At 38.6% G+C, this 13,324-nt stretch overlaps 1 protein-coding gene across 1 annotated transcript; it reads left to right on the forward strand.

The window, feature by feature from the left end:
• Positions 1–601: 601 nt before the first annotated feature.
• LOC134754729 (serpin B3-like) lies at positions 602–11,259 on the forward strand. The gene is made up of 9 exons (XM_063691071.1): positions 602–1,822; positions 1,938–1,939; positions 5,637–5,756; positions 6,030–6,141; positions 6,560–6,715; positions 8,053–8,199; positions 8,700–8,843; positions 10,304–10,429; positions 11,111–11,259. Exons 1-9 carry the CDS (start codon positions 632–634, stop codon positions 11,159–11,161), a joined length of 2,049 nt encoding a protein of 682 aa, XP_063547141.1. The 5' UTR covers positions 602–631; the 3' UTR covers positions 11,162–11,259.
• Positions 11,260–13,324: the final 2,065 nt, after the last annotated feature.

Raw genomic sequence — 13,324 nt, forward strand, 5'->3', positions numbered from 1 at the left:
TTGACATTTCATACGTCAGAAATGTCAACATTGTCAACAAAATTTTTACTTAAAATTTCTCACGTAAAAATAGAGAATTTCCAGAGTTTTTTGTTATAATATCGTAAAAAATGAGTGATTTCAGTGATGAAGATGATCTAACGCCTGTGGATGTGGCACTTTCCTCGCTATAGTGAGGTGAAAAGTTTTGTGTTACACACGGGTGCAAATGTATTTTACTTCTCGTGTGTTGAAACACTTGCTGCGCTTAGGATTCTATTTTAGAACTCATTTCAACTATAGAATCCTTTCGCTTGCCCGTGTTTCAATTCCACACTCGCAGGTAAAATACAACTTTGCACCCTTGTATAACAAATAACTATTCCTGTCGTAAAGCTGAACACAGGTAATAAGTATTGCTAACTGTACCTTACCTTACTTTTTAATATGCATCAAAATCGGCCTGTTCCTAGATTCCTAAATCCAAGTTTTGACCCACATTAAAAATAATGCAAAAGTAAGATAAAGATAAAAAAACATCTCGCGCACAAACACTGCACAATCGGAATTCATGCCAAACTCCGTGACCTTTTATCAAAGTTCACCAGATAAAAACATTGTAGTTCCATTCATTCGTCCGCTGCCGACCAAAATGGCCACTTATTTATACTTGCTGGCCATCTTTCTGCCATCGATATTAGGGCAGTGTACGGTAGAAAAGGCCGGTCCTAGTTTCAGCCGCGCGGTTTACGAGTTTTCTCTGGATTTAATACAAAGAGTGGGGCAAGAAAACGACAACCACTTCGTGACGTCACCATTCTCGCTATGGACTGTTCTAACAACAGCATCTTTAGGAGCAGACGACGAGACCCTTGCAGAAATGAAACGAGTACTCCATCTTCACCATTACCCGTGCTTCAACGACAGGTACTTAGAAATCGTGAAAGGGATCACAGTGTCCAACTCCAAGACCACACTGGAGAGAAGTTCTGCTCTCTTCGTTGACAAGACTGTTTCTCTTCTCGAATCTTTCCATAGAAAACTGTCCGGAACCGGCGTGTGCGACGTCATGATCTTGCCTTTCGATAACTACAACCACGTAGCTGCGACTATAAATAATTACGTGAGCCAAGCGACCCACAACACTATTCAAGAAATCGTGAGCTCAAATGATATCGAAGGAGTCTATCTGCTTCTGCTTGACGCTGTGTACTTTAAAGGAATGTGGAATATTCCCTTTGAGCCCTCAGAAACTGAGATCACCTCTTTCTACGACGAGAAAAACAACCCCGCTGGAGATGTAAACATGATGTTCTCCATGATGCAATATAATTTAGCATCCATTGATCAGCTACAAGCGAAAGTCTTAGAACTGCCATATGGAGATGGAGACCGTTTTTCTATGCTCATATTCCTTCCCTACCAGTCAAGTTCTGTAGCTAAAGTCACAGATCAGCTAAAGAGAGTGACTTTAAAGTCCATATTTTACATTTTCCAGCGTAATGGACGCGACACAGTTCAAGTTCAGATCCCGAGATTCAAGATAACTTCCCAACTGGACAACCTGAAGGAACTTTTAATGGACATGGGTTTGAAGTTGATGTTCGACAGCAGTGCTCAGTTCCCGCATATATCCGACTACAGTTTCTACATATCGAATGTGGTGCAGAAGGCTGATGTGGAGGTGACAGAGGAAGGGACGGTGGCGGCGGCGGCGTCGGCGGCGGAGTTTGAGGCAAGACGGTTACCTGACTCCTTCCAAGCTAACAGGCCATTCGTGTTCATGATTGTGGATAAGTTAAACTATATTCCGCTGTTCACTGGAGCGTATTCAAAGCCGTCCGTCTTTTAAATAAATTGATGGACGTATTTTATGTTTTTCTTTCTATCTGTGTATTGTTATTGGGCTTTCCTCCCTCCGTATGTTTTAGATATATATATAACTACAATATGTACAGCTGTCAAAAAGACATATTTATTTATTTAAATATTGTAAGCTTAAGTCCGCCTTTGTACCTTTATTTCTTAAGAATATATTATTTATTACAACTGAAGCTATTGTGTGCAATAAAGTGCTTATTACTACAAATAATTTAAACACATACAACTTTATAGACCAATAAAACACGATTTTCATAAATTCCAAGTATGGATATTTGCATAGCAATTAAACTGTTGGTGACTACATTTTGCTTACTATAACATAACCTGCTCAGAATCAAAATGTCCTAATCCCTCTTTAAGTTCCATTCTCATATGACTTTTTTCTTGAAACACCAAAACATTTGTATTCAGTTCCGACGTACAAACGTATTGAACAATGTCCTTTTGTAAATAACTTGATAGCCTTAAAGATTGACTTGACAAAGTATAATTAGACATGAGGTCATGTCCTGAATTAATCAATCCAATCAAACCTTACTTTTACTATTGAACTCTGCTTCCTTACTTTATTACGGTTCCGTACCCACAGGGTAAAAACGGGACCCTATTACTAAGACTCCACTGTCCGTCTGTCCGTCTGTCCGCCTATCCGTCTGTCTGTCTATCCGTCTGTCTGTCACCAGGCTGTCTCATGAACCGTAATAGCTAGACGGTTTAAATTTTCACAGATGATAATGTATTTCTGTTGCCGCTATAACAAATACTAAAAAGTACGGAACCCTCGGTGGGCGAGTCCGACTCGCACTTGGCCGGTTTTTGAGTAATACAACACTGTAGATAAAAAATAGAATTGTCAGGTACCTGGTTACCTATCGGTCACTGGGTGTCACTACGTTAGTATACCTACACCAAAAACCTAGTTACATGAAGCCGAATCCATAATTAACACCCCTCGAGTTGCAGGCGTTAATTTACTATTCTATTACCTATTAATAGGCTATTGTGGCCGCTTACTATCAAACGGGCCGTTGGCTTGTTTGCCAGCGACGTGATAAAAAAATACTGAAGTGTCCAATTGAAATGTATCTTATGGACATTTAAAATCCTGTACACTTGAAGAATCCCTTACTGTAGTCACAGGCGGCACACGCCATACATCAAAAATCATTTCCGTTTCTATGTGTGAACGGCACATCTGTATAGTTAACGCTGTCTTTACTGAGCTCGTTCACTTACCTGTACTAACAATGGCATTCTGTTAAACAAAAGCCATTAATTCTTCTGTGTGAGCGCGTGGCCTTTGTGCCTGAGGCTCACACACAATGGCCACGCGCTCAGGCACAAAGGCCACGCGCTCTCCCAAAAGAAATAATGGCTTTTGTTTAACAGAATGCTATTGTTAGTACAGGTAAGTGAACGAGCTCAGTAGAGATAGCGTTAACTATACTATACACGCGTCATGCGTCATTGTGTAAGTTGCTTCTGAGCGGTCGGCAAACGGCCGTCAATCTGCTGTCGCGGGGCGCGGTAATTCGCATCGGGGCGGGGCGGTGCATGGCCGTTCTGTATGATAATTATTATTATAAACCTACTTTATTCCTTAAGTAAACTTAGTCTATTTGTTACATATTGTTATATCTTTTATAATACTTTCATAACCAGTTGTTATTAAAGTTTGTTGAAGATAATAGTTGTTTTTTATTTTATTTAAGGCCCTTTTCGGGTAAAGGTCTCCTCCTACTTTATCCAGCAACTTCGGTCTTTGGCTGTCTCCATCCAGTTTTTACCGGCCTTCGATATTTCGTCTGCCCACCGTTCTTTTGGTCTTCCTGCTTCCCTTTTGCCTACTGGGCCTTTTCAAGTTGTACCTTTTATTGTCCACCTATTGTCTGTGTAGAGGGCTATGTGGCCTGCCCATTTCCATTTTAGGCGTTTGGCATATTGTAGAGCGTCTATAATATTCGTTTTTTTTCAAATATCAGTGTTTCTTCTGTATAATAATACTATTACTTATTTATATTTGTGCTGTAGTTCCACATGTTTCAAATATCTTCGAAACGACTGACGGTGGTGGTCGGATCCTTTCGCATTCCTTGAAGTTGATGTAACTGACAGTTATACCGTATTATTAGGGTCGTAAAGTTATCATTACACCGCCGGGATCGCGTATAAAAAACAAAAGTGAAACCGGTTGAGCGATTATTTTTACTACCGCTGTTTGTAGTAGACACAACACAAAGAACATGTTCTTATTTCCTAGTTTTTTAGGGTTCCGTACCCAAAGGGTAAAAACGGGACCCTATTACTAAGACTCCGCTGTCCGTCTGTCTGTCTGTCTGTCACCAAGCTGTATACCATAAACCGTGATAGCTAGACAGTTGAAATTTTCACAGACGATGTATTTCTGTTGCCGCTATAACAACAAATACTAAAAACAGAATAAAATAAATATTTAAGGGGGGCTCTCATACAACAAACGTGATTTTTTTGCCGTTTTTTGCGTAATGGTACGAAACTCTTCGTGCGCGAGTCCGACTAGCACTTGCCCGGTTTTTTTTTTAAGTAACTACCTATCTAAATTGGTTGTTCAATACTTGCTCTATAGGAAGTCCAGTTTAGCTAGAGCCCTAAATGGCTCAACCATCACGGAGCGTGGCTGTACCTACATAAATATTAATTAAACTACAGTCTGGCAAAAAGGAGTAGATATTAAAAAGTGGGAACACTGTAGTGTCGTCCCTTTCAAATCAATCTAAGAAAAACGGGACGACACTACAGTGTTGCCACTTTTTAATTTCTACTTTTTTTTGCCAGACTATAGTGTCTCTGTGAGCTGCAGACCTCGCGACCATAGCTTATAAGTTTTTCCGCAGACTCCGCCATGCCATTTAGAAAAAAATATAAAAAGATCTTGATCAAAAAATATATATTTGATCATCGAACCGGCTCCCAAAATTTTACGAGTCGGTTGTCAATTATAACCGGTAGAGATACCTGTCAATAACAATTTTCGCGAGAAAATCATTTGAATCTACAGTTTGGAAGCACGTCTTACTAAATATTTACCATTCACCAATTCTATTTCCTATTGTGTTCTTCAAAATGCGATATTTATACGATAGTCTCAAAAAAAATTGTAATTTTGGAACGCTACCGTGTATAAAATTATCGTACAAAATTTACTATTTCCGAACGTACCCGCGCAGGCGCAGCCAAACGTCAACGTCAAATTGTAAACGTCAAGTTTGTTTTGCGAATTCTGGTTTTTACTCTGCTTGCAAAATAATTGTCCCTGTCACATATATATTTTGTGTTAAATGTTCAATAGATAATTTATTTGTTTTGATAACAATGATAACAGTGTATTAATAAGTAATTTACACAAAGAACTGATTAGTGGAAGAACCCTTTGCAAAACTTCTGATTGAGACGGAGACTGCTTGAGAAAGTGCGAAGTTTTGAATTTTTGGAGAATATTGCAAAATGATCATTTGATTATAAGCTTGCAATAATATGGAATATACAAGAGCTCATTCAAAAGTTATCCCAAAGAAGTGAGTAGCAAATTCTTCGTTACTTTTCTTTGATTATGTTTATTTTCATTTTTCTGTTTCTCAAATCTCAGGGCTCTTTTTTTCCGTACATTTAATCTTTAAAATTAATCTATTTAGAGAACAGTAGTAAACGCTAATTGACTGTAAAATTTCTTAACAATAGTCGAAACTAAGAAATTCTCATGTATTTCTAAGTTTTCTATTTGCCTATTTTTACAGTGTACTTGCGGAACTTCCAGAAACTTACACATTGTCAGAGGAAGAAAAGAGCTATTTATCTAAACATGGCTTCCTTGTGATAAAGGGACTAATTGATTTCACTACATTGTACAGTTGCAAGTAAGTATACTAATGATTACTGTAAACTCAGGTAACTTTATTTGAATAAATATTTATTTGACGAATCCTTCATATATTTAACCAAAGAATATGCACCTTATTACATAGACAAGAGGGGTTATTTTTCAATAGCCTCTATATTTCCACATTCTTTGGGAGCTTTCATGAATACAACTCTTTTAACAATGCCTGCCTGAAAATGCTAGATAGTAGATTTTTGTATAAGTCACTGGTATTTTATAAACAGGATTTAATAACTTGTATGAATCACAGACAGCAGTTCTCGAAGATCTGCAAAGGGCTGCAAGATCCCGGCAACATCATGGTGGTGAAGGAACCCTCGCTGGTCAACACCGGAGCCAAGGGTGAGGACCTCATCAACAAGGTATGAAGACTGCAGCTATAATCACAGTCAAATTATAACTTGGAAGGATTTGTAACAACCTTTACGTAGTAATTCAAGTTATGATAACTGTCCGAAATGGGCATCTGGGACTTTGTTTGAATTTTGAATACTTGTATGACTACAATAAGTAATGAGGTAGTTTTAATACTTTTAATACAATTCAATTCACAATCACCCATTTGTAAGCTGATGTGAAAAAAGAAGGGAAACATTTATTGGTCATATTTTTTTGTCAATACTGTACCATTTAGGTTCAATAACGAGAACTGTTTAAATTAGTTTCTCATATCGATTATAATTCAGTTACGCAAAAAAATCTTATTGGATTCGGATTAAATTCAGTAGTACACAGATAGTTTTTAACTTAAGTTAATATGGGAGAAACGCCTCCCTACAGCTGCAAGAAATCCACCACGACGAAGTGTTCATCAACTACACGGAGCACCCGCGTCTCCTCCATGTCGTCTCACAGCTGATCGGAGCTGACATGTCGGTGATGCACAGCATGCTTATCAACAAACCACCGGGCACGTCGCGCCACCCGCCGCACCAGGTACCACTTATTATGCTTACTTATTTCTTTTTACTGCTTTAGTTGGGAACCAACATTTAAGAAAAGTTAACCTTTATTATCTTGGATAATTACGATGACGTGGATATTAAATGAATGGTGGTTAGAGCTAGTCAGGTATTAATTCAGCAAGTCATTTACCTAGTTCAGTGAGAAAAAGCAATGTCATTCATTGTCATACATTGTTCTTAAACGATCACATGACCAATTTAAAGAAATGAAGACGTTCGTATTCAATTGGTTAAATACATACACAGTTAATTAAAAGACTATTAGAGCCCATGGTTACTAAATAATCAATTTTTCTTTTGATATTTTCTTCTTTTTTATTGTTCTTTGATATTGGTAATTTAAAACAGGAAACTTAGTATAACTACGATATGACGGCACATATATACGAGTATCTATATCCCAACATCATCATCATATCAGCCCTTTATCGCCCACTGCTGAGCATAGGCCTCTCTTCCAGTACGCCACTTGTCCCGGTCCTGAGCTAATCTCATCCAGAAGTGACCCGCAATCTTCCGGATGTCGTCCACCCAACGAGCCGATGGACGCCAGGGGCTTCTTTCATTTGAAAGCGGCCACCATTCCGTTAACATTTTAGTCCGCCTGCCATCACTCTGCCTAGCAACATATGGGATATAAATTGTATAGAAGCAGTTTAAGTAGTGGTATTACTTACTAAACTGTTTCTATAGGTATCTTAGATACTTATCTATCATAAATAGTTATCTTTTTGTCACCATACAAATTTTAGTCAGGACAGTCGTTACTATAGGTACACACCTTTGTTACCATAGAAATAAGGATGTGTTTCGACATACAAGGTAGCCCTAAAAGACGTAGATAGAAAATTAATATCTGGGAGACCGAGCTTTGCTCGGAAAACATATAAAAATGCGCGTTTTCCCAGAGATAAGACCTAGATCGATTTTTCGCCCCCGAAAACCCCCATATAGCAAATTTCATCGAAATCGTTAGAGCCATTTCCGAGATCCCCGAAATATATATACAAGAATTGCTCGTTTAAAGGTATAAGATTAAGAATATTTTTCTTACATGTATTTCACAAAATATCATTAAAAATTTAAACTATAATCAGTTAACTAAAGTAAAACGTTTTATGCTCAAAAACGAGCTTTCCGTTAGCTTCGATACACAAACCCAAAACTTTGTTAAAATTATCAACAATAAGCCACAGTATTTTTTTTAACAACATACCTATTTTTGGGCCATCCTGTAATTGAACACATTGGTCCTCACTATTTGGTGCTGACTGTACAGTAACCAACTTAATGACATTTGTTTTCAAGGACCTGTTCTACTTCCCATTCCGTCCTGTAGAGTGGATCATGGCGGCCTGGACGGCTATAGATGACGTCAATGTCGAGAACGGCTGTCTGTACGTAATACCCGGCTCACACTTGAAGAACAAGCTACATGACCACGGGACTGTGCCGGTAAGTAACCATGGATAAATACTTACTAACTTACTGCTGTGGCGCGACGATCGGAAGTGGATCTTGGCCTCCGACACCAAAGACCGCCATGATACTCTGTCCAAAGCCGTTTCTGTCCAGTCAACGGCGCCGAGTTCGCTGAGGTCTTCTGCACTTCGTCTCTCCAGCGGATGGATAAATATTTATCTCTATCTATTTGCCTATATATCCACAATTCCACATCAGTGTGGTAACCGCCTTAGAGTGTTTTGACATTGTGCGACCCAATATCGGATGTAGGACCATTCACTTCCGCAGTATCGGATCCTACATCCGATAATGTCGGTCCAACAGCTGACGGGGGTCTGACATGGCTGAAATTATCGGAAGTTACTCTCTGATATCAGATGTCGGATTCGGATGGTGCCTATGAGAAAAACATCTGCCAGTGTGTATCAGATCAGATATGATCAGCCGTAAAAGTTGTTGTAGTCGTTAATTTAGCAAAATTAATGTTTCAGAACTCCAACCGTCTGTACCACGGTATCTTGGATGAGGCAGGCACTGCTCCAGAACAGAAGCGGGTCTATTTAGAAATGAGTCCCGGCGACACGGTGTTCTTCCATCCTCTACTAGTTCACGGCTCAGGGCCAAATGTTTCTAAGGTACTTGTCAAACCTTAACAGTGTTACAACCATACAGCTGAGAACATTGTATCTGGGATCAGGGAGGCACCGCTCCAAAGCAGAAGCGGGTCTATTTGGAAATGAGTCCCGGCGACACGGTGTTCTTCCATCTCTACTAGTTCACGGCTCAGGGCCAAATGTTTCTAAGGTACTTGTCAAACCTTAACAGTGTTACAACCATACAGCTGAGAACATTGTATCTGGGATCAGGGAGGCACCGCTCCAAAACAGAAGCGGGTCTATTTGGAAATGAGTCCCGGCGACACGGTGTTCTTCCATCTCTACTAGTTCACGGTTCAGGGCCTAATGTTTCTAAGGTACTTGTCAAACCTACGCGCAAAAATCGCACAAGTTTTAGCATAGAGAGAGAAAAAACAGTTTCTAACTCCACTATCCCACCCGGGGCAGTAGTCAATCCAACTGCCAACGATAACAATGATAATCAGGAAAGAAGTGTACGGATTGTGGCCTTCCTGGTTAGGGTGGGTAATTAAATCTCTTCGGCGAAGACAGGATAATTATGATCGAACTTCACTTCAGGTAAGTTCCTTTGATCTTAACAGTGTTACAACCATACAGCTGAGAACGATGTATCTTGACAGGGAAATGAGTCCCGGCGACACGGTGTTTTTCCATCCTGAACTAGTCCACGGCTCAGGGCCTAATGTGTTCAAGGTAATTGATCATTTCAGACAGTATAATGAAGGATTTGGTGATCGAAAAATATAATATTCAATGCGCAACGATTTACAAAACTATGATAATTATTATGCAACATGTATTACCTGTATAATATAGAGTGTAACAAAAATAGTGGGGATCCGAATATTTTTTACAGCTTGAATGTAAACAAATTAACGACATCAACGCTCTTCTCAACTCTTCAAACTGCAAGCTCCAATTTTATTTCGAATCTCGTACCTTTTTTAGGCCGCTCATAAAATAGCATGGCATAAACTTAAAAGCTCTTTATTATGCCACGATTGCATAAAATTCTAATTCCTTCGCCATGTTCCGAATTAAGCCCACAGCGTTCACAACGCTTACAGTGCTGGCTGCCGGTCCAAATCAGTTAGCGCGCTCAAGGCCGCGTGAGTGGAGTTTTGTTTCGGACCGGTCATGAGCGTGTTTACTGTCATGTTTATGTCAAAGTCAACTGAATTTGAATTTTGTTCGTTAATCGTAGTAGTGCTATGTTCCGAATTACGATTACAGCGCTCGTAGCACGCTCGCGATCGGACCGATTCACTCATTCAGTCATTGTCAAACGTCACCTTGACGTTTGCGCTCAAGGTGCTTACGCCTGGGAGTGTAAGCGCCGTCCATTGACGTCATCAATGTCGTCACGATATCTGATGTAAGCGCTATGAGCGTGAATCGGTCCCATCGTGAGCGTGCTATGTAATTCGGAACATAGCCCTTATCTAATCCTGTTGCAGAGGTACCGCAAAGCGATCACAGCTCACTACGCTAACAGCGGTTGTCATTTCCATGACGAGAAAGGAGAATTGGCGAAACAGGTTGAAGCTGAGGCTAAGAAGAAGGGATACACGCTCTCTTACACGGTAACTATAGGCACAGGGCGGACACGTTATACATCAAAAATCACTTGCGTTTATATGTGTGAACGGTACGTCTGTACACGCGTCATGCGTCATTGTGTAAGTTGCTTCTGAGCGGCTGGCAAACGGCCGTCAATCTGGTGTCGCGGGGCGAGGGCACTCGAGTAGGGGCGGGGCGGTGCGTGGCCGTTCTGTATGATAATACTGTTACTTATTCTGTGCTATGGGTGTCAGAAATTTGGCACAAATTTTACCCTATCACATTGTAACAAAGTTCAAAATCATGTGGGAAATATAATATATTCCCTCTGCCTTTTATCGACCAGCGTTAATCTCCTATCATTAGTTTCTTGATATTTCCCGCAATTAATAAAATAATAAACAATTAAATCTAAAACAGAAAATATCGCACCTAAATGAGGGCTAACGCGTATGAATTCGCCGCTAGGGGCGCTAGTGTAGATGGTGGTCTTTTCCATAGTTCGAAATGTCAAATGTCACTTGTCACTTCAATGACTGACAGCTGTTCTTTAGTGTTTTGGACCACCATCAACAGAGGCGCCAACTGGTGAGCAAAAAAACGATAGCCCTCATTATTTTATTTTATTTAAAATTAGTTTAAGATATCTACCTAAGACCTAAGTATGTACTTACCCTTTAATGTAATGATTTTTTTGTTTACAGGACGTGTGGAAATTTAAAAGCAAGCAAATAACTATTAAGAGTCGTCTGTAAGAAACTTGCAGTTTATTACAGGAGAGGGTTCTACCATAGAGTAACTTATACTAGAGCGGTACTGTCATAGTAAATTTTGTAACCCCAGTAAATTCACTGCCATCTGTCGACACACTTTAAAACTAAAAATGAAGATTTATAAAAATACGATAGAATGTATTTAAATATAGCTAAATGATTTTTTTTATTTGCATTAATTATTTTTTATGATTTTGACCCATGTTCTTTCACTGATATGCGTTAAAATTGTTAAATAACAAACGAAACCGTCAACGCCATCTATACGACTGTAGGCCAAAACTAGTAGCGCCCTCTGAACGAGAATCAAATTTTCTTGATTTTCGAGGCACGTTTTTTCCTTAGACTGTATCCATCTATTACGGAGTTATATCTATCTTTGGTTATATCTATCTATGGAACTAGGTACCTGGGTATGGTGAATGTTATTATAAGGCTATATGAAATGTGATATATTATTGATTGACATTATAAATTGTATTATATTGAATATATTTAATAGTTACACAGTTTGTCTTCTTATTATAATTATGAATCTACCTGGAGTCTAACTTGAGTCAGAAATCCAACTAACGTAGGACTTAGAGGTATCTATCTACTGGTACTTACCTTGTCAATTGTCACAATTATTGAGTAAACTGACAGCAGTTAAAATATAGTTATTTGTTATACAAGGGTGCAAAGTTGTATTTTACCCGCGAGTGTAGAATTACTCGCTACGCTCAGGATTCTATTTTAGAACCACTCGCTTTGCTCGTGGTTCAATTATAGAATCCTTTCGCTTGCTCGTGTTTCAAGACACGAGAAGTAAAATACATTTGCACCCGTGTGTAACACAAAACTTTTCACCTCACTATAGCGAGGAAAGTGCAACATCCACAGGCGTTAGATCATCTTCATCACTGGAATCACTAATTTTTTTACGATATTATAACAGAAAAGTCTGAAGTTGTGTATTTTTACGCGAGTCGGTGAGAAAAGTTTTTAAGTAAAAAATTTGTTGACTGTTGACATTTCTGACGTATGAAATGTCAACGATGCGTTTTAAAATTGCATCGACTCAACTTGTGCGTTCAGAATTATATTTAACATCATTATAAAAAAAAACACCGTTTCTTATGAAATTTTAAGGTGTATGACTTAAAATCATTAAATAAAGCTAAATCTGGTATTTTTTATTAGATTCTCAAACCATTTATTTAATGATAATTAATATCGAACGAACCATTATCATGAGCGTTTTACGTTTTGTTATCTGTCAAGCTACTTAAACACGCTCCATCCAAGGTCAAATTACTTTCCCCACTAGTGGATAAAACGCGTTTTTCCCCGCTTGTTTTGAAGGATAAAAGACAACTTTCCGAGCTAGTGAGGGGAAAAATGCTTTTTAGGGTTCCGTACCCAAAGGAAAACGGGACCCTATTACTAAGACTCCGCTGTCCGTCTGTCTGTCACCAGGCTGTATCTCATTCATGAACCGTGATAGCTAGACAGTTGAAATTTGTAATGTATTTCTGTTGCCGCTATATAATATATACTAAAACAGAATAAAATAAATATTTAACTGGGGCTCCCATACACCAAACGTGATTTTTTTGCCGTTTTTGCGTAATGGTACGGAACCCTTTGGCCGGTTTTTTGTAAACTTACGAAAAAATTGTCAAGTGTTTAATCCTCAGAATAGGTTTCAGAAGCTATAAAACCTCCGAAAATAAAAAAGAATTATAATAAAATACATAATATCACGCCCGGTATATGAATTTTTAGAAGCTAACTTGGTTTCCTTATTCTTCCAAATAAAACATAATATTATGTTCTATAGACAACGAATTTATTCCAATGTTATAATCTTAGGTCCAGTATATCTTTAAACATTGTGAACAAAAATGCTTTTTACACGTTATTCAACCTAAAGATTGATTTCATGTCAAATTAGAGATTCACCAATAATATCAATAATCTGTTCCTTGTAATGAGTAGTTGTGAACTCAATAATGGCATACAGTACAATCTCACTAATCAGGCACTAATGCTGACACGAGAGAGCCGGATTACTGGAAGTAAGAGCAAATCTGCATATTATTGATGTTTTATAGTAATGCCGTAGAAATACATTTTACTAAAATACTAAATTAAAGAAAATTC

This window comes from Cydia strobilella, chromosome 2, assembly GCF_947568885.1.
Source record: "Cydia strobilella chromosome 2, ilCydStro3.1, whole genome shotgun sequence".
Lineage (NCBI taxonomy): Eukaryota > Metazoa > Arthropoda > Insecta > Lepidoptera > Tortricidae > Cydia > Cydia strobilella.

What these genes read in the sequence shown, in the direction of transcription:
- LOC134754729 (XM_063691071.1), top strand. Translation starts at nt 632, where the DNA reads ATGGCCACTTATTTATACTTGCTGGCCATCTTTCTGCCATCGATATTA. An exon ending in CGCGCCACCCGCCGCACCAG is followed by an intron (nt 6,716 to 8,052) that starts GTACCACTTATT and finishes TTTGTTTTCAAG; the next exon opens with GACCTGTTCTACTTCCCATT. An exon ending in CAGGGCCAAATGTTTCTAAG is followed by an intron (nt 8,844 to 10,303) that starts GTACTTGTCAAA and finishes ATCCTGTTGCAG; the next exon opens with AGGTACCGCAAAGCGATCAC.